Here is a 27,311-nt window from a genome sequence, read left to right as displayed (position 1 = left end):
TCCATTTCACTGTCAAACAGCTCTTACTGTCAGAAAGTTCTTCCTGGTGTTTAGTCAGAATCTCCTTTCTTGTAACTTGAAGCCAGTGGTTCGAGCCCTACCCTCCAGAGCCAGGAGAAAACAAGCTTGCTCCATCTTCCATGTGGGAGCCCTTGAGATATTTGAAGAAGGCTATCATATCTGCGGATGGCTCAGCCACACTGTACTGACTAAACTAAGTAAAGGTAAAGGGATCCCTGACCATTAGGTCCAGTCATGACCGACTCTGGGGTTGCGGCGCTCATCTCACTTTATTGGCCGAGGGAGCCGGCGTACAGCTACTGGGTCATGTGGGCAGCATGACTAAGCCGCTTCTGGCGAACCAGAGCAGCACACGGAAACGCCGTTTACCTTCCCGCTGGAGCGGTACCTATTTATCTACTTGCACTTTGACATGCTTTCGAACTGCTAGGTTGGCAGGAGCAGGGACCGAGCAATGGGAGCTCACCCCATCGCGGGGATTCGAACTGCTGACCTTCTGATCGGCAAGTCCTAGGCTCTGTGGTTTAACCCACAGCGCCACCCGCGTCCCTTGACTAAACTAAAGTTTAGTATTAAATGCAAACACAGCCTATGTCTATTTGTTTTAGGAGACAGAAATGTTTTAAGACACGATTTGGTTCAACCACAAACCTCCACTATGGAAACACTTAAGTGAAACTGAAATAGTTTACTTTGGTGTGAGTGTACTGGCAATATTCCATTTGTTTCCCTAAATATTAAAAAAAAATTACAGGTAGATGCTCCCTTTGGGTTCAACTAATTCATATAGGACAACAGAGACATACAAGGAAATTGTATAGCAATAGTCTCTTTATTTGTGCGTGTATGTATGTATGTGTGTGTGTGTAATTGCAGCTGCAAAACAAGAAAAACAGTTTTTAAAAAGTGATTTTCATAGCAGTTCTTTTAATTTTCAAATATTTACACTAGAGGGAAAAGGGTTGATATTCCTTTCATGACACTTATTTGAGAAATGGAGTATTTCCAATTATCAGCCAATATTGAGATAATGAAGCTGAAGAAATGTGAACAGATTTATAACAGTATGTGGTATTTAAGAGCTCTGGGAACTCTGTTAATAACAAGCCGTCCATCATAACTTAACGAGGCAAATAGCCATGGGTCGGCTGAAGACCATTCCACCGCATAGACACTGTCTTCATGTTCTTCGTAGGTAGCTATTATGCTGTCCTGAAGTGGTTCTTTAATCCTAGAATTTAAAAAGAGGAAAAGGGGGAAAAAGCAAGTGATTGGAGCAACTCTGATATATAAAGAGGTGTGTGTGTGTGTGTGTGTGTGTGTGTGTGCGCGTGCGTGTGTGCGTGCGTGCGTGCGTGCGCTGTAAAGCTCCTCCTCAATTGTGCAGGTTTAGGGCAGGAGAAGAAGCTGGAGGAACAAATTTAGCAGAAATAATGTTGTACTCACAACACCTGAGGAGTCGCTGCAGATGTCTTCACATCAATTTTCCTGTGATGCTACACACACACACACACACACACACACACACACAGCCACTCTTAACTACAGAATGATGAGTAGTATCTGCCTGTCTTGAGAGGCAATGGAGAGCACCTCCAACCACTGTGTTAGCAGCACCGAGGTATAAGGGTCTGGCTACACCAGTGGTGGCCAAACTTGGCCCCCCAGCTGTTTTGGGATTACAATTCCCATCATCCCTGACCACTGGTCCTGTTAGCTAGGGATGATGGGAATTGTAGTCCAAAAACAGCTGGAGGACCACGTTTGGCCACCACTGGGCTAGACGATAAGGAGTGGTGGGAGGCTCCAGCTGGAACACCCCCCAAAAAGGCTCACAGCCAGGGAGGTGGTGGTAGGACACTGAAGACAGGACAGAGGATAGGGGGCAGGTAGAATGGTTGGATGCCAAACAAGCAACAGACTTGTGTGAGAGAGAGGAAGAGGCAGAAAGCACAGCAGATGTAAGACAGGAAGCTGAGGAAGTGGGGGCTGAGGCTGCAACAGAACACAGCAGCCTGCTGGTCCTACTGTATTCAGCTCCCCTTCCCCCCTTGTCTCTAAGGACCCGGAGACCTTTGCATGTAGCAGAACGACGAGTCCAGACGTTGTGGGGGAGGCTCTCTCCCTGTTGGAGTTTAAGACTGCAGGGAAAACAGCTGGACACGGAGACTTAGGGAAAAGTGAGAGGCACAGATGGTCAATTCTGGCAACTGATTTACTGGGGCAACTTACTTGCCCCGTAAGTTTCTCTGTTTGTATTCTATTTCCTTGAATAAAAAAATCAACTTTACTGCCCGTCTCTGAGTCTCCATGCTGACCTGCAGCTGAACCAGCCCTGACCTCCCCGGGGCGCAAGCCTGGGCAGTGTGTAAGGAGCTAAGAGCTGGCTAACATATTCATTAAGGAAGATCACAGCAAATCAGCTTTTCTTTCTCTCCTTCTCCTCAACCCACTTCTCTCTCTTTCTGGAAAACGTTGTTTTAAAAAGTTCCCAGGTGGCATCTCTGAAAGAGCTAAAATACAGGGTATTTTAGTGCTCCTTCCTTCCACAGAAGATGTTCAAACATGGATGTTGTGGTCACCAAGTTGCAATACCAGATGATGTGAAGTTCACCTGACCTGCACAATTAGTCAAGAGAAAAACTGGAGGTGCTCACTGGCTGCCACACTGGCAAATAACGTTGGTACCCTGAAACTAAGGCTAAGGAAGGAATATAGGTATTTTCATTACGAGATGCAGAAAATATGATGGCGAGGATATTGGGATGGAACGTCAAGACTAAGACATTCTCATGAAGCTAACAGTGCAAAATATATTAGGAAGTGGATACTGCTTTTTCATTTATTTGGGATGTTATGGAAGTGCCCTCTCAAGCAAAAATGTGGAAGACAGAGTACGTATGTGGATTTTTAGCACAGAATACCCAGTTACATATTGTACAGAAGGAATGTGCTGCTTATTATATGATTTGCGCCAAGGGAGTGGGCTCCTGCTCTCGGCGTGTGTTGCCCAATCCTCAGCAACATTATTATTTAATAAATTTATATACCGCCCTACACACGCAGGTCTCAGGGCAGTTCACAGGATAAAATCAGAATATAAAAACACAGAATGCATAAATTTAAATCAGTTTCTACAACAAAGAGGAGGGATAAAGAGAAACCAAGGCAACCTTGCAGCTAGTTCGCCTCGAGAATAAAAACAACAAATTCCTGAACATGCAGGACTCTTACTTGATCAGGGTGTCAGAGGGGGAGGAGAGACAGCAGGACTGGGACTGTCCTCCTGCTGGGAAGCAAGGGCAACCTGACTCATCTGTATCGGAGTCTGTGCTCACACGGTGACTCTCAGCCTGTCGTAGAATGGCCTCCTTCTTCTGACTCCTGCTTGATCGCTCATACCTCCTGCTTCTAGCACTTTCCACCTTGTCCCTTCCCCATACTGCTCTCCAGTGTCCCACCACCACCATCCGGGGTCTAAGTCATCTTCTGTGTCATCCGGGGGGGGGGGAGCCTAGTGCTCTAGGGCAGGGGGTGCCCACCTCATCCAGCCAGCCAGTCCCTGACATAACTCAACATCCTGTTTGTGCTGCTGGAAGGTGTTAGGAGCTAGAATGGCTGCTGTCAGGGAACTGCCATCGGAGGAGCAGGAGGTGAAAGGGCTCACAGAGGCTGAGAGAGAGTATTCAGCTGAGGAGGGAACCAGCAGGGGGAGAGGTGGAGTTCCAAGGGAAAGTGAGTCGGAGGGAGGGCTCAGAGACACTTCCAGCGAAAATAGTGGGGAGGTTTCAGGACCTCCCATAGGGACACCTACTCCTCGCCGGAAACTGTCATGCCGAGAGTCCAGAAGACGCGTTTCCGTTAAGGAGCTTTTATGCTGGAAGAAGTTCCGTAAACGCCCACTGACCGATTCTACGAGCGACTGATGGAGCCATGCTTAAGGAGCTCCGTCACAGACAGAGGTTTGTGGACTTAGCCAAACTCTGAGGGACTAGGATTTTACGCACAAGCAGCTCACCATCCCATCACAGCAATCGGACAGTCCCTGAAAGCAGCTTGTGCAGAGAGGCATCATGAGCAACCCAGCCGGAGCCGGGGGAGCAGGAGGAGCTGGAGAGGGTCCAAGCCTGGAAGAAAGGTACAGGGTGTTGGAAGTCCAGCTAGCGCTGCAAACGGCGAGGCTAGAGGAAAGGAGGGCGCAGGATGCAGAAAAGGCAAAAGGCGCTACACTAGCAAGAAAGATGCCAGGATTGGTGCAGAAGTTGGGGGGGGGACCCCAGGAACTATCAAGCCTTTAGGACAGAGATGCAGTATGCTCTCGAGCTGCAGTTTGACGACTTTCCCGACGAGGCATCGCGAGTGGCGTTTGTGGTTGGCCATCTCGAAGGGGGGGCGAGAGACTGGGTTAGACCCCTGATGGCAGGGAATAGTGAAATGCTGAAGGACACGAGGAAGTTTTTCCGCGCCATGGATTTGATGTTTTCCAGCGAGATTGAACAGGGACTGGTGCGCAGACAATTGATGGCTTGTAAACAGGGGAGCCGATCGGTTCGGGAGTACTGGACTGAGTTTACAATGCTGATACATAAATTGGGGTGGGATCTATCGGCGGAACCCATTCAAATGCTTTTTGAAGAGGGGCTTTCTTCGGCGGTGAAAGACGAACTTTCCCGGGCGCCCAGGGCGGAGTCTATGGACCAGCTGACCAAATCAGCGCTGACCATTGGAGCGCGCCAGGAGGCAAGAGCCTTGGAGAAGCGGGAAGGGAAAGGAGAGCGTTGGGGGGATTTCCGCATTCCAGAGATTCCGGAGCCAAATTTCCCGCCAGGAGAGCCGATGGAAATTGGAACAGCGTGCGCGCAGTTTCAAATCCCAGTGAAGGGAGGAAGAAGGAGGGGAAGAGCACCAAGAAATGTTATCTCTGCCAGCAGCCAGGTCACTTTGCCAGAGTCTGCCCGCAAAGAAAGGAATGGCAAGGGATGGCGGGAGCTGTTGGGGGGAAGGAGGAGGGAGTCCAGGAGCCAGTAAAAGCCAACGCCTGGCTGCCACCGTCAGGGCACAGCAGCCAGGCCAAGGAGCAGTAAAAGTGCCCACTCCGGAACCTCCAAGACCAGCCCTAGTAATAGAGGTGTTGCTAGAGCTGGCAAACGGATACCCACTAAAGACAAAGGCGCTGTTGGACTCAGGCAGCTCCTGTAATTTTATGAGTAAGGAGTTTGCAGCTGAACACCAGATACAGATACTCCCTTTAAGCAACCCCCTGCAGGTGACCACGATCGATGGGAGGGAGCTGTTGGGAGGAGAAGTTAGCCTACAGACCGTCCCAATGGTTATGAGGGTGGCCAGGCACACCGAAAGGATAGCGTTCAATGTGGCCACCCTGGGAGGGGCTCCCGTTATTTTGGGAATGAGCTGGCTAGCGTTGCATGATCCGCTAGTGGGCTGGCATCAGAGAGTGGTCTCCTTTGGGTCAGCACATTGCTTGGAACACTGCAGAGAGGGAAAGGTGCCGGAAGGGGCAAAAGCCTTTCTAGCAGGGACGGAAGTGGCGGACAAAGGGAAGGTGCCCAAACAATACGCTGACCTGAGCAAGGTCTTCAGCGAAAGGGAAGCAGATAAACTACCACCGCATAGAGCCTTTGACTGCCAAATTAACCTGGTCCCTGGAGCCCAGCTCCCCGTGGGCAAGCTGTACGCCATGTCAGACAGGGAAATGCAGGAGTTAAGGGAGTTTATTGATAAAAACCTGAAGAGGGGCTTCATCAGAGAGTCCAGAGCGGTGGGGGGGAGCCCAGTGTTTTTTGTGGACAAAAAAAAACACGGATAAACCCAGGCTTGTAGTGGACTTTAGAGCCTTAAATGCAGTGTCAGAACCAGTGGCTTTCCCCATGCCCAGAATTGATGACATTTTGACCAGGGTGAGGAAGGGAAAGATATTCACGAAACTGGACCTGAGAGGGGCATACAACCTGATACGAATAAGGAAAGGGGATGAATGGAAAACCACCATGTTCACCCCTTTGGGGGCTTTTGAATATTTAGTTATGCCCTTCGGATTACAAGGAGGCTCAGCATGTTTTCAATCGTTCATGAACCACGTCCTGGGACCTCTGCTCTACAAGAATTGCGTGGCCTTCCTCGATGACGTGTTGATATATTCAGAGAATGAGGAGCAGCATGTAAAGGATGTCAGGGAAGTGCTGAGCCAACTGCAAGCAAACCAGCTGTGGGTGAAATTGGAGAAGTGTCAGTTTCACACCAAGGAGGTGGAATTCCTGGGGTACCGCTTATCAGACAAGGGATTAGCCATGGATCCAGGCAAGGTCCAGGCGGTGCTGGAATGGAAGACACCGAAAACGAAAAAGGATGTGCAAAGGTTCTTAGGGTTTGGGAACTTTTACCGTAAGTTCATCAAGAACTTTGCCCACTTAACGGCTCCCATCACGGACTGTCTCAGCAGCAAGAAGAAATTCGTTTGGACGGCGGAGGCGGAGCAAGCATTTGAGGAATTGAAAAGGGCATTCGCTTCGGAAGAACAGCTCCTGCATGTGGATTTACAAAAACCAATGAGAGTGGAAACTGATGCCTCAGACCGGGCGGTGGGGGCGGTGCTGCTTCAGCCGGGGAAGAATAAGTCGGAGTGGAGACCGTGTGCCTTCTTTTCGCGTAAGCTGAACAAATCCGAGAGGAACTACACCGTATATGACCGAGAACTACTCGCCATTCACGAAGCGTTCCGGAGATGGAGACATTTACTAATTGGCGCACAGCATAAAGTGCAAGTGTGTACGGACCACAAGAATTTGGAGTATTGGAGAACGGCACGAGTGCTCAACCAACGACAAGTGAGGTGGGCCCAGGAGTTCTCCAAATTCCATTTTGAAATTTGCTATGTGCCAGGTCCAGAAAACATCAGAACGGACGCTCTCTCACGCAAACCTGAATATTTGGAGGGGGAGGGAGCGCCTGAAGAGAGACATATCATCCCAGAGGACCACTGGGTGTGTGGGGCGGCCTGGGTGGGGCAAAGGGAACTGGTAGAGGGAACGGTAAATGATGAATACACCCAGAATAAGCTCAGAGGTTTAAGGAGAGAGGGAGAAGACCCCGGAGGTTTTGAAGAAAGAAACGGGGCATTGTATTACAAAGGGGCACTATATATACCCGGAGGGGAATTGAGGGGGAGAGTACTCAAACAGCTGCACGACAACCCCACAGCGGGGCATTTTGGGCAACACAAGACCATGTGGTTGGTGACCAGGGAGTTTTGGTGGCCCAAGGTGAGGGAGGATGTACGGGAGTATGTAAGAGGGTGTGACCAATGCCAGAGAGCCAAAGGAGAAAGGCGGGCGCCAGCGGGGTTATTAGAACCGTTACCCACACCAGAACGACCGTGGGAGGCGGTATCGATAGATTTTATGACTGATCTGCCTAAATCCCAGGGGAAAACCGCCATACTAGTCGTAGTAGACCTGTTAACTAAGATGGGTCACTTTGTAGCTTGCTCACATGCAGTCACGGCGGAAGAGACAGCGAAATTGTTTGTAGAACATATTTTTAGGCTGCATGGCGCCCCCTTGAGGGTGGTCTCCGACAGAGGGAAACAGTTCACGTCCAGGTTCTGGAGGAAACTTATGAGCTTGTTGCACGTAGAGGTCAACTTTTCGACTGCCAGGCACCCTGAAACCAATGGGCAGGCGGAGAGAGCAAACGGTATCCTCCAACAATACCTGAGGTGTTATGTCAATGACAGAGAGAACGATTGGGTCGAAAAGTTGGCGCTAGCGGAATTTGCCTACAATAATGCGGAGAATGTGTCCACCGGGATGAGCCCCTTTTTGGCTAATTATGGGTGCCACCCCAGGGCGTTTCCAGGGGGAGGAGGGGAGAGATGGAGTGTCCCGGCCGCCGAACATTTTGTAGAAGAAATGGAAGCGATCCATCGTCAACTCCAACTCAACTTAGAAAGGGCCAAAGAAGAATATAAGAGGCAGGCAGACAAGAGCAGAAGGGAAGGTGAAACCATTAGGGTGGGGAGTCAGGTCTGGCTGTCAACCCAAGGGTTGCCGTTCAAGGGGGGTTGCAAGAAATTGAGACCCAAAAGATTGGGACCATTTGAGGTCATCCAACAGGTCAACCCAGTGGCTTTCAGACTCCGGTTACCGAACCACATGAAACTGCACCCAGTATTCCACAGGTCATTACTGTCACCATATAGGGGGGAAGGTGAAGGGGTATCCACACGGGGGCCAGTCTTAGAAGAAAGGGAAAGCAGCAACCATGTGGCGGAGATCATCGACTCCAGGTGGAAGGGTAATCAGGTAGAGTATTTGGTCGCGTGGGAAGGGGAACCGGAGTCGGAAAACACCTGGGTGACGGCAGAGGAGGTCAGTGACGAGATCTTGATCGAAACGTTCCACCAAAGGTTCCCCAGGAAACCTCAGCCAGTAGCGAGGTTCCGGAGGGAGTACTTTGGCACCACCGACGATGAGGAGGAACTGGAAGGATTCAGGGAATCGGAGTTGGAAGAAGGAACAGACTCCGATGAGGAGGAGTACTTGGAAACCGGAAACAGCAACCGGTGGAGGGAAGTGTTCGAAACTTCGGAAGATGAGGGAGGTTCTTTCAGGGGTTTTGCTCCCTCGCCTCCCGCAGAGGAGGGGAGGGGGTGAAGGGGGCCCTGGAGGGGAGGTGGATGTCAGGGAACTGCCATCGGAGGAGCAGGAGGTGAAAGGGCTCACAGAGGCTGAGAGAGAGTATTCAGCTGAGGAGGGAACCAGCAGGGGGAGAGGTGGAGTTCCAAGGGAAAGTGAGTCGGAGGGAGGGCTCAGAGACACTTCCAGAGAAAATAGTGGGGAGGTTTCAGGACCTCCCATAGGGAACCTACTCCTCGCCGGAAACTGTCACGCCGAGAGTCCAGAAGACGCTTTTCCGTTAAGGAGCTTTTATGCTGGAAGAAGTTCCGTAAACGCCCACTGTCCGATTCTACGAGCGACTGATGGAGCCATGCTTAAGGAGCTCCGTCACAGACAGAGGTTTGTGGACTTAGCCAAACTCTGAGGGACTAGGATTTTACGCACAAGCAGCTCACCATCCCATCACAGCTGCTTAGTCAGCCACAACAGCCAAGTTGCAAACGGAAGATTAAAACTGAAATCACATCCCTGTTGCTGAACGGCAAAACTAGAACACTGATGCTTTGCTGTGGTTTCTGATGCTTGGCATCAAGAACCAAATAATTTAATCCCAATGTAGTAGCTATGGAAGTGAGAGCTGGATCATAAAGAAGGCTGATCGCCGAAGAATTGATGCTTTTGAATTATGGTGCTGGAGGAGACTCTTGAGAGTCCCATGGACTGCAAGAAGATCAAACCTCTCCATTCTGAAGGACAGATCCTGAAGCTGAGGCTCCAATACTTTGGCCACCTCATGAGAAGAGAAGACTCCCTGGAAAAGACCCTGATGTTGGGAAAGATGGAGGGCAGAAGGAGAAGGGGATGACAGAGGACGAGATGGTTGGATAGTGTTCTCGAAGCTACCAGCGTGAGTTTGACCAAACTGTGGGAGGCAATGGAAGACAGGAGTGCCTGGCGTGCTCTGGTCCATGGGGTCACGAAGAGTCGGACACGACTAAACAACAAGTAGCTATGCAACAGAACAAGGAGCAGCATGAATGTTAAGTATGCATGTGAGAGAAAATCAGCTATGCTTTAAAAAAAATATATACTTTTTCTTTTCTTTTCCTGGAGGCTACGTCTTTTTAGTCTCCCACACACACCATTCCTAGATCTGCTCTTCAGCAGACGCACCTGGCTGACGTGAAAAGTTGGTCACGTCCCCAGACGACAATGTGCCTCGCGCGGTGCTCACCCACTTATCTCAGACTCCATTATCCCAGATATTTCAGACGTCTCCGAATAAGCAAGGGAGCAATGGATGGCACACGCCCCTATCAGGGGACATGGCCGACTTTCAGTTAACCAGGAGCTCGGGTTAACCTGGAGTTCGATAAACAGGCAACAAAGGAAGCTGCTGGCTTGCCCCCCACTTCCTTCAGGCCAGATGCAATGCACAATTGGATGCACGAATGTTTTGTGTAACAATTAAACAATTAAATCGTGGAGAGATGTATGCTAAAGAATGATATACCGCCTTAGCAGAGAGATCACGGTTGTGCATTATCTGCTCCACTCGGCTATTTATAGTCCTCTCAAATTGTTCTGTCTTTTGCTGAATCTCCCTTTGGGGATTAAAGTATGCTGGTAGCAGGCAGAATGGAGAAGAAGTCTCTCCCCGCCCCCTTCTTTCTTTCTTTCAAGTGAAGACCACACAAGACTGCACTTCAGGAAGACACAAAGGGCTTATTTTCTGCCAAATGTTGCCTAAGCTTCAGAACCTCGCTGCTGATGGAACAGAGTGGCAACCTATGATTTTTCTCTTGGCGGAACGATAATGGCATGCAAATAAGCCTGACGAAAAGTTTATTTAAGAAACCGCAAAACAGGGACAGGGCAATCAGAGTTTCCCCTTCTGGCACCGCAATGCATAACACCTTTATGGTGTTAAAGCCCTAAACAGCCTCGGCCCAGTATACCTGAAGGAGCGTCTCTACCACCATCGTTCTGCCCGGACGCTGAGGTCCAGCGCCAAGGGCCTTCTGGCAGTTCCCTCATTGCGAGAAGCAAAGCTACAGGGAACCAGGCAGAGGGCCTTCTCGGTAGTGGCACCCGCCCCGTGGAATGCCCTCCCATCAGATGTCAAAGAGATAAACAACTACCTGACATTCAGAAGACATCTGAAGGCAGCCCTGTTCAGGGAAGTTTTTAATGTGTGACATTTTAATGTATTTTTATTCTTTGTTGGAAGCCGCCCAGAGTGGCTGAGGAAACCCAGCCAGATGGGCGGGGTACAAATATTATTATTATTATTATTATTATTATTATTATTATTATTATTATTATGCCGTAATATGCTACTTGAATGACAAGCCCGAGGAAGCTCTACCAGCCTAGCCAGGAATTGCATCTGGATCCCACCCTCTCTTGGCCCGCAGGCGACCACGGTGGGTAGTGGTAGGTAGACTCAAGATTTCATACCAACAGTAGACAAAGCTTTATATATATGAGGGGCTATCTATAGATGGTGGGAGGGTTGCAAGGGGCTACTGGGAGGAAGAGGAAATTGCCAAAAATTACTTTCCTATCATTTCCGCTGACAGAAGTCTTACTCTCTGCTAAGCAAGACCATTAGATACAAACCCACAGCTAATGTTCAGTGGAGGATAAGATTATCCAAGGCCTTGTCTATTTCTGTGTTTAAAGAAAACAAAAAAAAACACAATTAAGCCTGTAGTCAAATATTGGAATACATATTTTACCTCACCTTTTCATCCATGAAAATCCTCAATAAGGTCATCTATCATATGTCAACTCAGTTTACCTCTGTAAACTAATCAAAAAACAACACTTCAAACTATTCAGGCTTTATTCATAAGCAGATGTACTGAGCCCTGGATAATTTCAGTTGCCTTTCAATATCTTTTTCAACTTTTTTTTAAAGATGAATGACCATAAATGTACACTGTATTCTATACTGTATGTGCCCATATGAGAGATTTATAAAAGATTACAATGCTTAGGTGCGAGACTGGTTACATTATTTTCAAATAAGAGAGGTTTATAATCAAGATAAAAAAATTGGTTTCCAGGTGGAAAAATCAAAGCTGGAAACAGAATTGTTGGAACCCAATGCTAAGATATTGTCAAGAATGTATAATTTGCTGTTGAAATGGAGTACTGAGGAAGAAACGGTAAAATCTGCTATGATTAAATGGGCACAAGATATTGGTCATAATATTTTGTTTGCCGACTGGGAGCAGTTGTGGACCACTGGGATTAAATTTACGGCATGTAATGCCTTAAGAGAAAATATTATGAAAATGATGTATAGGTGGTACATGACCCCAGTCAAGCTTGCAAAAATATACCATTTGCCCGATAATAAATGTTGGAAATGTAAGGAGATTGAAGGTACATTTTTTCACCTTTGGTGGACGTGCCCGAGGATTAAGGCTTTCTGGGAGGTGATTTATAATGAAATGAAAAAGGTATTTAAGTATACTTTCGTGAAGAAACCAGAGGCCTTTCTCCTGGGCATAGTCGGCCAATTGGTGCCAAAGAAGGATAGAACTTTTTTTATGTACGCTACAGCAGCAGCAAGAATACTCATTGCAAAGTATTGGAAGACACAAGAATTACCCACCTTGGAAGAATGGCAGATGCAAGTAATCGACTATATGGAAATGGCTGATTTGACTGGCAGAATCCGAGACCAGGGAGAAGAGTTGGTGGAAGAAGATTGGAGGAAATTTAAAACTTATTTACAGAAGTATTGTAAAATGTATGAATGCTGATGACATTGAATTAAAATGAAGGGGTTCTAGTAATAAGAGATAAAAACTTGAAATTTGGGAGGTAAAATAAATAAGGAAAAAGTAGTAGGATACAAATTTGCTGAACTAATTGTTAAAAAGGGATATATAAAAGGGAGGCGTGAGGAAGTCAGGAAAATAAGTTAATTGAAGATGAATAATTGGAAAAGAGTGATTTGTGTTTTTCTTATTCTACTCTTTGAGTGTTGATTGTCTTTTTTTGTTTTCTTGTTAAATGTTTGTATTTTATGTATCGTGAAAGTTTGTATTGTTGTGTTTTATATTTTCTTTGTGTTTTTATTGTTCTACTTTTCTATTGTTAAACTTAATAAAATATTACTTTAAAAAAATAAAAGATTACAATGCTTGCTCACTGCTGGAGGGTAGTTTTTTTAAGAAAAAATACACACACCTTGAAATGAGATAAACTGTGTTTTTCTGATTCTGCCATGCAAGTCATCATAGAAAAAAATATATTTGGAAACCCACATTTATACTGTTCTCTAAATAGGCAAGGATGATTTGACAGTTTCCTGAAGGATATTATATGAGTGCACACAAATAGCATATTAAAATATTCCTCAAGTTAAAATATTTATCATATTTATTTTATAGGAGTTACTCTGCAGTTGTAAGTGTTTGCAACATGAGTTCTGCAATGCTTCAAAGACTGTTTTCAGATTATGACCAGATGCAGACTGCATGGCTGCGCCATCAAAAAACTTTTTGCTCCCTGCTCTTTCTGTTTATCATCTAGCCCGATGAAGAGTCCTGAAGAACTCAGAAGTTTGCACATTGTTTTCTGACATACTGTTTGGCCTATTAAAGTCTTAATATGGATTTTGGAATGAATTGCTGAATTTGCTAAGCACTAGTATCCAGATCTGAACCGAATGAGAATTAATAAACAACAGCAGCATACCAATAAACAGGGACATAATTCACATTTAAATAATGTTAAACTCCTTTAGTGCAACTTGGTCTCATACGGCACACAAATAAGAGCGGCATTTCATATGCAATTCTTGATCCAGGTGAAGTTTTAGAACTATGCCTAAACAGAGGAGCAGTTGGCAAAACACATTGTCTGCAAGCAATCGAGGGTGAGAAATTCCTGTCCTTACCAGAAACAAACAAGAGGTGTCTCAGTTGGTCCATGCAAGTGTACTGTTGCTGATTGGCTAGCCCTGAATGTGAGTTGGAGTGTCTAACCAATCAGCAACCACACACTGCATAACACTGACTGAGACACCTACCTAAACTGCCATCTCCTGTTGGTTTCTGTTAAGGACAGGAATCCACTTCCTCCCACAATTGCAACACAGTAGTGGCCAGCAGTTTCAGCTGGAAAACTGCCTAACTAGCCATTACTGTCATCTTAATCATGTTTTCCTGTTTATACTATATATGATCCTGTTATAACTCTAAGCCTACACTATGCTATTTTTTTAAATTAAAAAAATGTTAATAAAAGCTGGATTCTGCAACCTGCATAAGTTATCCAAGTTAAGCAAATCTGTATATTTGTATATCTGTATATCTGAAGGAGTGTCTCCAGACCCATTGTTCTACCCGCACACTGAAGTTCAGCGCCGAGGGCCTTCTGGCGCTTCCCTCACTGCGAGGAGCCAAGTTACAGGGAATCAGGCAGAGGGCCTTGTTGGTAGCGGCACCCACCCTGTGGAACGCCCTCCCATCAGATGTCAAAGAGAACAACAACTACCAGACTTTTAGAAGACATCTGAAGGCAGCCCTGTTTAGGGAAGCTTTTAATGTTTGATGCATTACTCTATTTTAATATGTTGTTGGAAGCTACCCAGAGTGGCTGGGGAAGCCCAGCCAGATGGGCGGGGTATAAACAAACAAACAAACAAACATTATTATTATTATTATTATTATTATTATTATTATTATTATTATTATTTCATTCTGCTTCTGGTAATACTGGGAAGGGGAAAAGAACTACAGTATTGCTACCACCCACACTTCAGGGTCCTGGATTTCACAGTGTATTAAGGTCTAGAAACTTGTTTCAGGGTTTTTTTAAACCAGCTTGAGGTTCTCAGCATACTGAATCCCGTGATAAGTATAGAAGTGTGTGTGTTTCCTGCGTGGAATCAGACACTATGTGAATAAAGGAAGTGCTAGTGTAGTTGATATGGAGACTCTTTATCGCAGAAATAATGAAGATCTTTTGGGGGAGAGCTGGCCTTCTCAACCATGGGAGTCACAACTTCATTCTCTCTGTGTCTAATCTCCTGATGCTGAACTGCATTGCTAGATTGCCTAGAAAGCTAATGTAAACTGGGTGCTTGACTACACCAGAGAAGTGAACAGCTGTGGCTCTTGCATTTGTAGAGCAAGTATTTTAACTGGATCATTTAACAAGCGGTTCATTGCCACGTACGAGGCCTATGCAACTCCCAAAAAAGTTACGCCAAACAAAACCTTCAGGCAGTAACCTGAAGAATCATCTCTTTCCTGCTTCTGAAGAAGTTGAGATTTTCAATTTAATCCATAAAAGGCATGAACATCGGAATATTCAAATTAAACCCATGTCAAATCACATCCTACTCCTAATTCTAGTTTGATCTCAGCACTACAATATACTATATGTTGACATTTAAGTCAATCCTATTCTGAAAAGGCTTGCAGGGAAGACCTTTTATTCCATTAAATGCAACAAAACGTCACAATGCAAAGCGGTCCAGTTCAGTTTTCTGGTTGTTTTCCTGGGTTCGGCCCTGAACCTGGATGTCCAGGTTTTGGTTGTGTTCAGGAATGCATTGGCAGAGCTAAACTTAGTGCACCAACTTTGCCTGTTCCTGGAGATGCCGGATTTGGCCATGGCATCCCATGTCCCACTTATATGTCATTTAGACTGCCATAATACACTTCACTCGGAGCTACCTTTAGGGACTGCCTGGAAACTGCAACTGGTTCGTATTGCTGCAGCCAGACTGTGGACAATACTGGTGATAGGAAACTTGTGATTCCCATGTTAAAAACCTTCGCTGGCTGACTGTCTGCTTCTGGGCACAATTCAAAGAGCTGGTTAGGATGTTCAAAGCCCAACACAACTTAAAACCCATGGATAATGGATTTTGGGGTATAACATCGAGTATGATGCCTGGGTAAAACTGTGGAATGAGAGTATAAAATTTACAGCATGTACCACCTTAAGAGAGAATATAATGAAAATGATGTATCGCTGGTATTTGACACCTGTTAAACTGGCGAGAATGTACAGGATGAGTAGTAAGACACGTTGGAAATGCACAGATAAAGATGGGGATTTTTATCACATGTGGTGGACATGTGAGAGAATGAAACAGTTTTGGGAACAGATTTATAACAAATTGAAAAAGATATTTAAATACACTTTCCCGAAAAAGCCGGAAGCTTTCTTGCTAGGCTTGATGGGAGAGGAAATAGAAAAAGCAGATCAAAGGTTATTTATGTATGCTATGACTGCTGCCAGAACTTTGTTAGCCCCAAAATGGAAAGTACCAGAATTACCAACAATAGAGGAGTGGCAGACGAAGATGGTTGATTATGCGGAACTAGCAAAATTGACCTGTAGAATCCGAAATCAGGAGGAAGCAAAATTCCAAAAAGATTGGAATAAATTCATGGAGTACATAAATAATAACTGTAGAAATCTGAAGACTCTGGCAGGACTGAAATAAATCTTACGATGTAGATAGGATTGGATACAATAAGAAACTGTGGAAAAGTAACTGACATAAGAAAACCTCTTGAAGGGAGGGAAGGCAGTCAATGCTCAGCAGAATGTGGGGAAAGAATGTGGGTAAATGACTGTTGAATTTTACTGTATTTTGTTTGTTTGTATTAAATGAGACACCAATAAAAAGCATTTTTTAATAAAAAAAAGCCCAATACAACTTGGGGATGGAGTATTTTAAACATACGAGCCCATCGAGTTTTAAAAATAATTGGGGTATGCTTTTTGCGTGTGTCTTGCCAATACCTGGAGTGCAACTGGCAGGCAATCAAGAGAGGATTTTTTTAAAAGCAGCTACTCCAGACTCCAGGGTGTCTTCCTAAAGGAGGTCCACCTCGCCTCTTCTCTGGTGACCAAATAAACAAAACATGTTTATTTGATACATCATGAATTGCCTTATTTTATGTCTTCGGAATTACATATTTTACTGTCGCTGAACAAAATTTGGAGGAACAGTGGGCTACGAATGCCACAAATAACTAACTCTTCCATCAATGAATGGCTTAAAATCTGGGAGGGCCTGCAAAGCTCCTGGAGAACAGACTAAAAGATAAAAGATAAGAACTAGCTCCATCAGCTGGAGAGCTGGAATGGCTACAAGGAGGCAGCCAGCATGAAAAGATGTTAAATGTCACCGCAGCAAAGATGATCCAAACGTTCAAGAAGAAAAGATGACTACCTAGGAAGCTGCACTTCTGAGAAAGAGTTAGCGCTTAAGGGTGGATAATGAACCAAGCGTGTCAAAAATGCGACGCTGCAGCACAAAAGGCCAATGCTATTCTATTTGTGCAGCTCTGACAGGAGCGTTGCTTCCCAAGGCTGATAACATTGCTCTGCTTATCGCTAGTTAAGCATCATCTGAAGCACTGCAGTTTGGAGGAGAGTGGCAGTTCAAGAAGGTGGTTGACAATTTGGAAAGGATTCACAGGGAAACCACAAGGATGACAACGGGTCTGTGGAAGGTAAATGACATGAACAAAGTCTAAAGAAATTGAGCAGGTTTAGGATAGTGAGCAAGGAGGAGGTGGTGGATGCAGCAGTAGATTTCCATTATTTAAAAGCCTATGAGAAATGAGACGAGAACAATTGTTTACCATATCCATGGGTGAACAGGAGAGAAGTGAGGTGTTTAAAAATGGCAAGAGACCTGGGGGGGGGGGGGAAGAGACCTATTTTTTTAAAAAATGTTCACATAAGCAACAACCTGGGAGATACACAAGCCTCCTTCATGCATTCAAAATAACGTGTGTGGGCACAAAGTGCATGCTCCACCCCCACATGGGTGGCACTGTGGTCTAAACCACTGACCCTCTTGGGCTTGCTGATCAGAAGGTTGGTGGTTCGAATCCACACAACAGGGTGAGCTCCCTTTGCTCTGTCCCAGCTTCTTCCATCCTAGCAGTTCAAAAGCACACCAGTGCGAGTAAATAAATAGGCACCGCTGTGGCGAGAAGGTAAACAGTGTTTCTGTGCACTCTGGCACTCGTCAACGGTGACCCGTTGCGCCAGAAGCGGTTTAGTCATGCTGGCCACATGACTTGGAAAGCTGTCTGTGGACAAATGCCGGCTCCCTTGGCCTGAAAAGCGAGATGAGTGCCATACCCCATAGTCGCCTTTGACTGGACTTAACCAAACAGGGGTCCTTTACTCTTTCTTTCTTTTTAACCTCCACTCCCAACATCCCCATCCACTCTGCCCCCAACCTTTCCATGCTAAGGGGAAAGGTCTGAAGGGAGGGTTGGCATGTGTGTAGCCAAACATGCTTAGAAGCCACACATGATGAGGAAGGCTGTATTATCAGCCAAATGCAGTTGGAAATCCTCTTCAGGCGTTCTTGCTCAGATAGAAAGGTTGGGATGGAGTGGGTGCACCACTGGAAACTGGGGGGGGGGGGTCACACACATGTCCCCCTACGCATTTTACATCTGCACATATTCTTTTGAAGAGATTAAGATGTCTATCGTTTTTATAGAACTGGGAGGAAACTATTAAATAGCTTAGAATGAAGCTTCTCCAAACAAACATTGCGTTTTGCTAATATTGTGTAGTTGCTAATAATACAGTACAGAAGTGACACTCTCCATAAGTTGATTACACTTACACACACACACACACACACACACTTGGGATGCATTAGTGACTTAAAATGGTAAATAGTCATGAAGTGAAAGCTTCTGCTGGTGCCCTTCTCCAGTTCTAAACATGCACACCCATGCTACCCGAAAACCCCAGGAGTCCTCAGAGCAGTGCAAAAAGAAGCATCAGAAGCCCACTGAAATATTTTTGTGTGGTTTTAATGTCGGTGCCAGTTTTTCAAGACACCACCAGTATTTTAGCTGGCACGGAAATATAATTTGCGCTTCTCCTGAAATGCCCATCCAACCCACGTCACAAAGAAACAATTCCATGGAAAACAAAGAACCTTTCCCCCTCCTGTGTAATATGCAGGCCCATGGAAGCCATTGGCCTCCTTTTGACTTCCATGGGCTTTAGATCCAAGCCAGTGCTACCATATGACTTCAGAAAGTGGGGGGGGGGGAGGAATGAACATCAAGAAAAGTGCCAGTCCACAACCGTACGAAAGCTAATGAATTCAGAGATTGAGCTACTTACCGTTTAGGTGTGTACACAAAAACCCTATAATCAGTAAAGAACATTTCATCAAACTAAGTGACTGCTAGGCCTCACACAAAATGTTATGTCTGTTAATTAAGAGCAAAGTATTTTCTTACTTGTCCTCCTGGTGGTCTTCCTGGTCGCTAAGTTCATCATCATCGACCAGGTGCCCAAAAGGTTCAGAAGAAATGGATACCATGTTGGAAAGGATGACTCTGCTGTCACTGCTGCCTGTCAGCACTAATTGGTCATGGGAATGATTGTAGCGGACGTTCCAGACCCTGAAAACATGAACCCCACCACAGAATCAACCAACTGAACCACTACCTAAAGGACGCAGATATAAGCATGTTGTACAGCTTTCAAAATGACAAGTCCGTTTCCATCAATGGATTGCTGAAATCTATTACCTGCTATCAAACAAGTCTAGATATTAAAGGCTGTGGACAGTATACCAACTTTTCTACTCTACGAATAGAAGGAACTTCTGTGTTTGGAAGGAGAATTGTGCTCATGGTGTAAAAATATTGGCTATTGTCCAATGCAAACCGAAAAACACATATGGGATGTTTCAGTCATGGGGTGAAAGACATATAGTGAGCTTTGAACAGCAACAATAAAATGCCACTGATATTGCCTCTCTAATAAAGTGCTTAGGAACCGTGTTGAGAATCAGAGGCACAGGTTGCAAGGATGGGATAGTGGCAATCCCCCAGACTCCAACTCCCATCAGCCCCAGCGAGCATGGCCAAAGTTTAGGGGTGATGGGAGTTGGAGTCCAGCAATATCTGAGGGCCACAGGTTTCCTATCTCTGTACTAGAGCATCAATAAGCTGAATACACTGGCTGTGCTAATCCGAGAAGTGCAACTCCAGCTTGTAGTACAATGTCAGCCCAGTTGCTTGCCCCCAAACCAGTGGACTGGATCCAGAGATCTGTGAGAGATCTGGAATGCTCCTGCTGGCGACAAGGGGAGTGGATATCAGCAAGTCACCTCTCCTACCTCCCTTCCTCCCCATACAGTGAATGGAAGACCCTGTTGGATCAAATCCTTTCCCAAAATAGAGTAACTCCTTTTGTTCATGGAAGGGCTGCACATTTCATTCCAATGTAACTTGCTGCTCCTACCAGCCTAGAGAAATAAACACACGTTGTTCTTTTTCCTGGGCCAGATAGCATTGCTGCCTTTCCTGACGTATTGGGTAAGCACAGCAATAGCTCTACAATGTTATTCCTGTCTGGGACTGGGCAACTGGGCATTAATGCACTGCAGTTGCCCTGGAGGCAAACAGCAAAAGCAATTCACGTCAATACCTGGATGAAGCCTAGGAGGGGGATTAACAAAAGCCTTATCTTTTGCTCCTACTTTTAAAAACTTTTTATTTCATTTTGCAAGGCCAGTTCTTTACAGAGCCGACCAACAAGTTGTAAGGAGGGGGAGACCCAAAAGCCCAAATCCTGCAATGGAAGTTTTTGCTTATTGTTTAAACACAGCATGCAGATATTCCGAAGACAAAGCATTCCCCCATAAGCAAAACATGGATTATTTATTAATGTGATAAATTGAGCCCAAAGTTACCCCAAATCTGTGCTGGGTATGGTTAAAATAGTCCATAAGACAAAGGGAGGATTAACGCTATTAACTGAGCTCTCGAATATCATGTTAATACCAAATGTCTCCAGATTTTCTGTTGTTCTAATGGCTTAATAATCTCCTCAGTAAATAAAGATGTTTCCACAAAGTTGCCTCTTCGATGCCAGTGCTGAAGTCGCTTCAGGGCCCAGAATTATTTTGCCGCAGATGCTGCCACCCTAAAATCTATGAAATCTGAACAACACTCTGTCTCTTGGCTATATAGAAATCTTTCTACATTAATCTTCAACAAAAGGGAATCATTAATCTCTGCTGTAGAAACACATTAAAACTATTTTACAGTACGGACAATACCTTCCTAGAAAACAAATCAACATTTGCTAGCTTTTAAAATATTAAAAATATTTGTATTCTGCTTAGAGGAAAGAAAGAAAAAAATTATCTGCAGCACCAGCTGAACTTGTTTGCATGGTTTTCAGAAAAGAACAATTAGCAGATTCAATTTGATAAATCCTTCACCCAAATAAATTCACTTTACCAGTGGGAATGTTCTTCCAGTGTCTTCACTGGCTCACTGACGTTTCTGGTGTCCCAGAATTTCACCTTGCAGTCATCTCCGCAGCTAGCCAGATAGTACTGTTTGTTGGGATTAAAATCTAGGTCCCTCACCAGCTGTCCATGAGCATTTTCTATACAATATATTTGACTGCAGGAGGAAAGGGGTGGAAAGAAAAAAGAGGCACATCAAGAAAAGGCAAATAGCGAAGCCCAGCCACAGCGCTAATAGAAAACAAGGGGCATGTTTGCACTGCAAATTAATTTGCTTCAATTTAGGACAACAGCAACTTGCTGCGTTTGCTTTGGTGCCAAGTGCTGGCATATCAGCTCTGCTCCTTTGAAATTACTTCTGGGGTTAGAACAGTATGTCTGCGAATAGCCAGGTTATTCTGGGGCAAGTAGACTGGATTTAGGGCATCACAGCACATGTACAGATAGTTACAGTGGTGCTTCAGTCAGTCACTCATTCTCATTCTCATTCTCTCTCTCTCTCTCTCTCTCACACACACACACACACACACACATCACCAGCATCACCTCCAACACCACACAGGCAGCTGGTGCTGGGAAACATCTGCCTTATCATTAGAATCAAGCCACCATCTTGTCCTCTAACACATCAGCAGCATCGCTGAGATTCATACCAGTGCCAAGCCCACCTTCCACATAAGAAAATTTGGGGTGCTCTAGTGAGCTCACAAATCACCACTCACATATGATAAAAAGCAAAGGTGTACCACAGTGAATTTAAGGCAGAACAGGGACTGCATACAGCTACCTCTTACAGGCACGGACTCTAAATAAGCATATTGTTCAATAATTACTTTACCATCAGCTTGGTTATGTCTTTTCCCCTCAACTTCCAGGTCTTGGAATATGTGCCATCAAAGAGCATGTAGCCAGATACAAACAACTGCTGTGGGCATGCCTTAAGTTTTGCAGGCAATATATTCCAAACGAATGTGAAGAAATGTATATTGTAGGCCGCACTGCCTACTATTGTCTGGTCATGAGACCATCTGCTTAAAACAGTGCCACCACATTTTCTTCTCTGAAATTCATTCATCTATTTGTGCATTTGCATATTTATACATTTATACATCCCGTCGTAGGGTAATACCAGGGCAGTTCACAACAATGCATATTAAAATGCAACGAAACATAAAAATCACCGTAGAAACAGTAATTCTACTAAAAGCTCAGCATGACTAAACAGCAAATTCCTGGGTGAATAAAATGCTCTCTAAGCAGCTGTCAAAGGGCCTGCCTCATTTTGGAGGGAAGAGGATTCCACAAACTGGGTGCCACAACAGATAAGGCCCTCCCCCATACGTTGCAAGATGAATCTCAGCAGGCTGTGGCACAACCATACGGTTCCCATCTGGAAATCTCAGCATATGACCAGGTGTATAATATGGGGAAAGGGATAAAGGCATTTTGTGGCGCCCATGAGAGTATCTCAGATTTCCGAATGGGCTCCCAGATCAAAAAAGGCTGAGGAGCCCTGCTATAATCTCTCACCACTTTGTAGCTCCAGGAGTCCAGTAGCTAAAAGGGCCTTGGTGTAGCAGACGAGACAAGAGGGAGGTGGGAACCATGATTTCCTGGAGGGTGAGGAAATCGCTTTGAACCCAAAGGTCACATTCCTACATGGACAACCTTCTGAGGTTCCAGTAGGTGGAGTCAAAAGCAAGAGTAGGCGCAGCAATGGAGGCAGCGGCTTCTGCTCAGCTGCTAGTAATGTGCCGCCCACCATCAAAAATGTACACACCCCATCTAGCTTCAACTTTGGTTTAGGGTGCTCCAAACATAGCCTTATGTCCCCAGCTTTCAAGCTTCTTTTCTAGTCCAGCAAAACCTTTGAGGTAAAATTAAGCTAAGAGAGACAATGCTTCTCTTCAGCTCACTATGATCAGCTTTGAGCACACACATTTGTGAACTTTTCTGGTGCCATGCCATGAGTCCAATTGCAATTTATACTGATCTAGTGTAGAAGCCCAAAGTCAGGTTTTAACCCATATTCTTGTAGAAAATGGAAGAGGAAAGTGAGAGAATTACTATAAGCATTTAAATACATATTTTTAACTTTTCCTAATCAAATTAATCAGTTTTGGGGTATAAAGGAATGTAATTGGAAACAATGGAAATATAGTGCTGCACCCATGAGCACACGGGAGACATAAAACCAAATTTAAAGTCATCTCCCCCTTTAAGGCAGCAGAAGTTATTACAAGACATCCGTCTTCCGAGGCTAGTGATAAATTACTGTGTGCTAAGGGGATAAGCTGTATCTTAAAAAAGCTTGCACAGACTTCTGTTGTCATGGCAACAGATGTGCACAACATCACTCCTTTGCTTATCAAAATTACAACTAGAGCAGGAAAGGAGTCCTATATTTCTTATATTGAAGCTTTAGGTTTGTTGGCATTCAAAAATTTTGATACGTTGCGGCCCCAATACTAAGCACCGTTGTGCCAGGCAACTGACTGTCAATAGATTGGAAACTGCTGCTGCATTATCTCTAAAGATACTGTCAAAATCAAATGGAAACCTAAAATTCATCCCTCCTCAAACAGAGCAGAGCAAACTCCAGACCTAGCTAATCTCCCCCTCCAGCCCGCCCCCTAAAAAAACCTCCAAAATTTGAAAAAGAAAGCGTCATTAGTATACCAGAGTCAGCCAGCTTTAAAGTAACAGTCCAGAATGGAAACTTAAGTCACTCTGCTCTGGATTGGACTGCTGAGTTCAATGGCATTGGCACATTCTAAAATAGGAATGGGGAAGCCCTCCATCACGATCATTCATGACCATTGGCCATGCTGGCAAAGACTGATGGGGCCTGGAGAGCAACAACATCTGGAAAGCCAACGTTTCCCCACCTCGGCTCTAAAAACATCCACACCTAGCTCTATTTTAAATGAATGGGGTGGTTTTTTTTATCAGTAGCTTAATAACAGCAGGATTTTCACATACCGTACATACTGGATGTGAAGAAAAGGGATCCTTTAGGCTGCTGCTATAGCTTATTGAAGGGACGCGGGTGGCGCTGTGGGTTAAACCACAGAGCCTAGGGCTTGCCAATCAGAAGGTCACCGGTTTGAATCCCCGCAATGGGGTGAGCTCCCGTTGCTCGGTCCCACCTCCTGCCAAACTAGCAGTTTGCAAGCACGTCAAAGTGCAAGTAGATAAATAGGTAGCACTTCAGTGGGAAGGTAAACGGCGTTTCCGTGCGCCAGAAGCGGCTTAGTCGTGCTGGCCACATGACCCGGAAGCTGTACGCCGGCTCCCTCAGCCAATAAAGCGAGATGAGCGTCGCAACCGCAGAGTTGGTCACGACTGGATCTAATGGTCAGGGGTCCCTTTCCCTTTCCCTTTATAGCTTATTGAATCCGTGGCAGACGTCTAAACTAGACATGTAAACTAGTGAAATGACTACTTTTGAAGCCTGCTTTAAGGGAAAAAAATCACTGCTGGAAGAGTAACTTTCCAGAAACACACAGGTTTTATACAGATACAGATATAGACAGAAAGAAGAAACCACACTCCTTACGTCATAGTGCGTATATCCCATCCTCGAATGGCAGTGTCGTTTGCTGTCGCAACCTGAGTGCAATTATGGTGGGGACTCCATCGTCCGGAGGTAAACTTCAGCTGTCCCTTTCCTTCCAAGGCGACGGAATTTGACAGCTGCGCGTTAGAAACAACTCAAGTGAGTGACTCTCGTGTGAAATGCCTCTCTAGCTGTACAGAGCAACTCACTTCAGAGGCAACAAGCAGAACAGCTTGAAACTTAAAACAGGGAATTATTCATGTGTCGGACGATAATATTCATTTCGCAACATGCCTCACTGACTTGTTGGCGAATTACACTTGGTTCTACCTAGCACAGACAACGACGTTTGTCAATTATTGATGGATAAGATAAAAAATTGATTGATTGATTGATTGATTGATTGATTCCATAACATTTCTGCCCTGCTTGATTGTAAAAGAAAACCTCAAAGTGCTTTTACAAAGTAATTCATTATCACCTTTTAAAAAGAAGAACAGAGAGAGGAACCCTTACAGATAAATGGATGAGTTTGGTCAGAAGATGACCTGTGCTACCTCTCTCAATGCTGGGTCTTTTCAGATATTGCTAGGATAAGCCTACATACACAGAAGGTTACAGCAACACGTACACCATTTTTAAAAACCCATCTTATAGCTCAGGGAAATCCCACATTCAAATAAACAGTGCTTTGCAATCCACCAGTGTAAGCAGAGACAGAATTCTAGGCTCTGCTCCCAATTTCCCCTTTCCTACTGTGTCTCAGGGACCACCACCTCTTCTGAACAGGTCCACGAATATGGAATAGTCCTTAAGCACAAATGAAGGAAAATGTATCGAGCTGGTTACTGTTCTCCATTTCCTAGAACACAAACAGGTACTTGAAACACCTGTATTCCTTAACAATACTGTTAAGGCCTGTTGCCTCCAACCTCATTTTATGCAGCCCCTGGCATCGCATCAAATGGCCTCCTTCCTCATCCCATCAGAGTTCCTTCCTCTTTAAATCCCAGTTGTTTGGTGCTGCACTGTGCACCCTATTGGTGTAATCATAATCATAAACCATTTCATAGATCAAATATCTTACTTAAAAATCTATTTGTCCCATCCCCCTTTATATGTAGTTTCAGAACACCTGTAGGGAGCAATAGTAGGAGAAAAGTTTCTACTGTTTGTTTGTGAAGCTAATTTTGGAAAAGAACATGCCGGAAATGCCTGAGGTGACTCATAAACTGGAGCAGGGTGGTAGTGGTTTGGGTAGAATGTCCAATGACTAGAAGGTATCCCTACAGAGATCTTCACCCATCTTCATGATTAGTTGAGCAGGAAGTATGCAGAACAACCAGATGCATGCAAATCGCCTTAATTTGCATAATTATTTAATGTCACAAGTCCGCTGTCCACAGCACAGAACCTGGGTTACTTTGGAGCAATGCTTTTTTTTTTATTTAAAAAAATGGTATAATGCCCACAGCTCAACTGACAGAGAAGCAACTGCCTAGACACGTGCAAACATAGTCAAGGAAAGAGTTAATGTAGACAATGTTTATTTGGAGGAATAGCTCATCTAATGAAAGGCATGCGACAGTGATGAATTTCTGTAGCTAAATTCCAGCGAAGTAAATGAGAGAGCCCAAGAACTCGTCGCTCAGTAGGAAAATTCCCTTTCTATTAAGTGGTATGACTTGTGACAGACTGGAGAACTTCCCAAAGGAAATGCTTATATTTGATACAGATTGGAATTAAGGAGAAATATGGTAACTTTGAGATTATGAACGAAAGAGACTGCCTAGGACAGTGAAAAGCCTAATTAACATTCAAAGAACCTTAAAGCAAGGCGAGGCAGAGCAGCCCAGGGGGAGGAAGAGGAGAAGGAGGAAATGCTAAGCATGTCTGTAAAAACCTGACACTTCAATCAGACAAGAATGTTGATCACAGCATGCAAACAGACTTTACTCTAGAAAGAGTTGGCCAACTGTTGGCGAGGGAGGCAGTGAGTAGAATATTGGTCAATTCGAGGGAACACTGATGGCAACAGCCAAAAAGGAACCGGCTGGTTGACCAACATGGGGGGGGGGGGAGGGGAGACGTAGGCCAAAAAGGATGAACAAAGGCTTCACACAGGAAGAATCATGACTGTTCTTCTGCGGGTGCGAATAATGTGCGGTTTCTGAAGATTGTTTCATGGCTGACGAAAGATTTTCCTCACCAGGTATTAAAAGACTTACTTTCCTTTGAAAAGCAACACACACAGACAGACAGACAGACAGACAGACAGACAGACACACACACACACACACTGCTGCTTAGAATACAGTTTAAATATGTTAGCAACTTGCTTATCAATCAAACAAACGTACAGAAAAGTAATGCCACCACACACAAAATGAGTCCTCATTGTAATTTGTGACACTCCTTACCACTGCCTTGCTTGAGCTTTCTTGCAAATCCCACAGAAGCAAGTGATTATCAGCGAGAGAAATTAATCTTTTGCCATCTCCCATCGGCTCCCATGCAACACTGCAAGCACAAAAATTCAACAACGTCACGTTAAGCAATCCAAAACAGGCACACACATGCAAGTCCCTGGGGGTGCATTTATAACCTTCCACTTAACTATAATCTGCAGAAGACGTTATCGAGTGGCCCTGTCTTTTTGCAGTTGTTTGGTGCCGCACTGTGCACCCTGTTGGTGTAATCATAATCATAAACCATTTAATAGATCAAATATCTTACTTAAAAAGCTATTTGTCCCACTTTATAGCAAGCACTCTTAAAGCAACTTACAGGTGGCCAT

The 27,311-nt window shown here is 44.9% G+C and overlaps 1 protein-coding gene across 5 annotated transcripts in view; it reads right to left on the bottom strand.

Annotated features, from left to right (window-relative positions):
* Positions 1-928: 928 nt before the first annotated feature.
* Positions 929-27,311, bottom strand: part of EIPR1 (EARP complex and GARP complex interacting protein 1) — a 65,377-nt gene continuing 38,994 nt past the window's right edge. For 3 of the 5 annotated variants that reach the window (XM_053380756.1, XM_053380758.1, XM_053380760.1), the window contains 5 exons: positions 26,935-27,034; positions 24,515-24,651; positions 20,945-21,112; positions 18,929-19,093; positions 929-1,252 (listed from right to left, as the gene is read on the bottom strand). In XM_053380756.1, coding sequence (XP_053236731.1) covers positions 1,078-1,252; positions 18,929-19,093; positions 20,945-21,112; positions 24,515-24,651; positions 26,935-27,034 — 745 coding nt within the window. In that variant the 3' untranslated portion in view covers positions 929-1,077. Of the gene's footprint in view, positions 1,253-11,403; positions 11,470-18,790; positions 18,834-18,928; positions 19,094-20,944; positions 21,113-24,514; positions 24,652-26,934; positions 27,035-27,311 lie in introns of those variants that run through there. The other 2 variants (XR_008329377.1, XM_053380757.1) reach the window with 2 other exon arrangements.

Source organism: Podarcis raffonei, chromosome 3 (genome assembly GCF_027172205.1).
Source record: "Podarcis raffonei isolate rPodRaf1 chromosome 3, rPodRaf1.pri, whole genome shotgun sequence".
Lineage (NCBI taxonomy): Eukaryota > Metazoa > Chordata > Lepidosauria > Squamata > Lacertidae > Podarcis > Podarcis raffonei.
The sequence above is the reverse complement of the archived record's forward strand: the minus strand, read 5'-3'. Positions and strand labels throughout refer to the sequence as shown.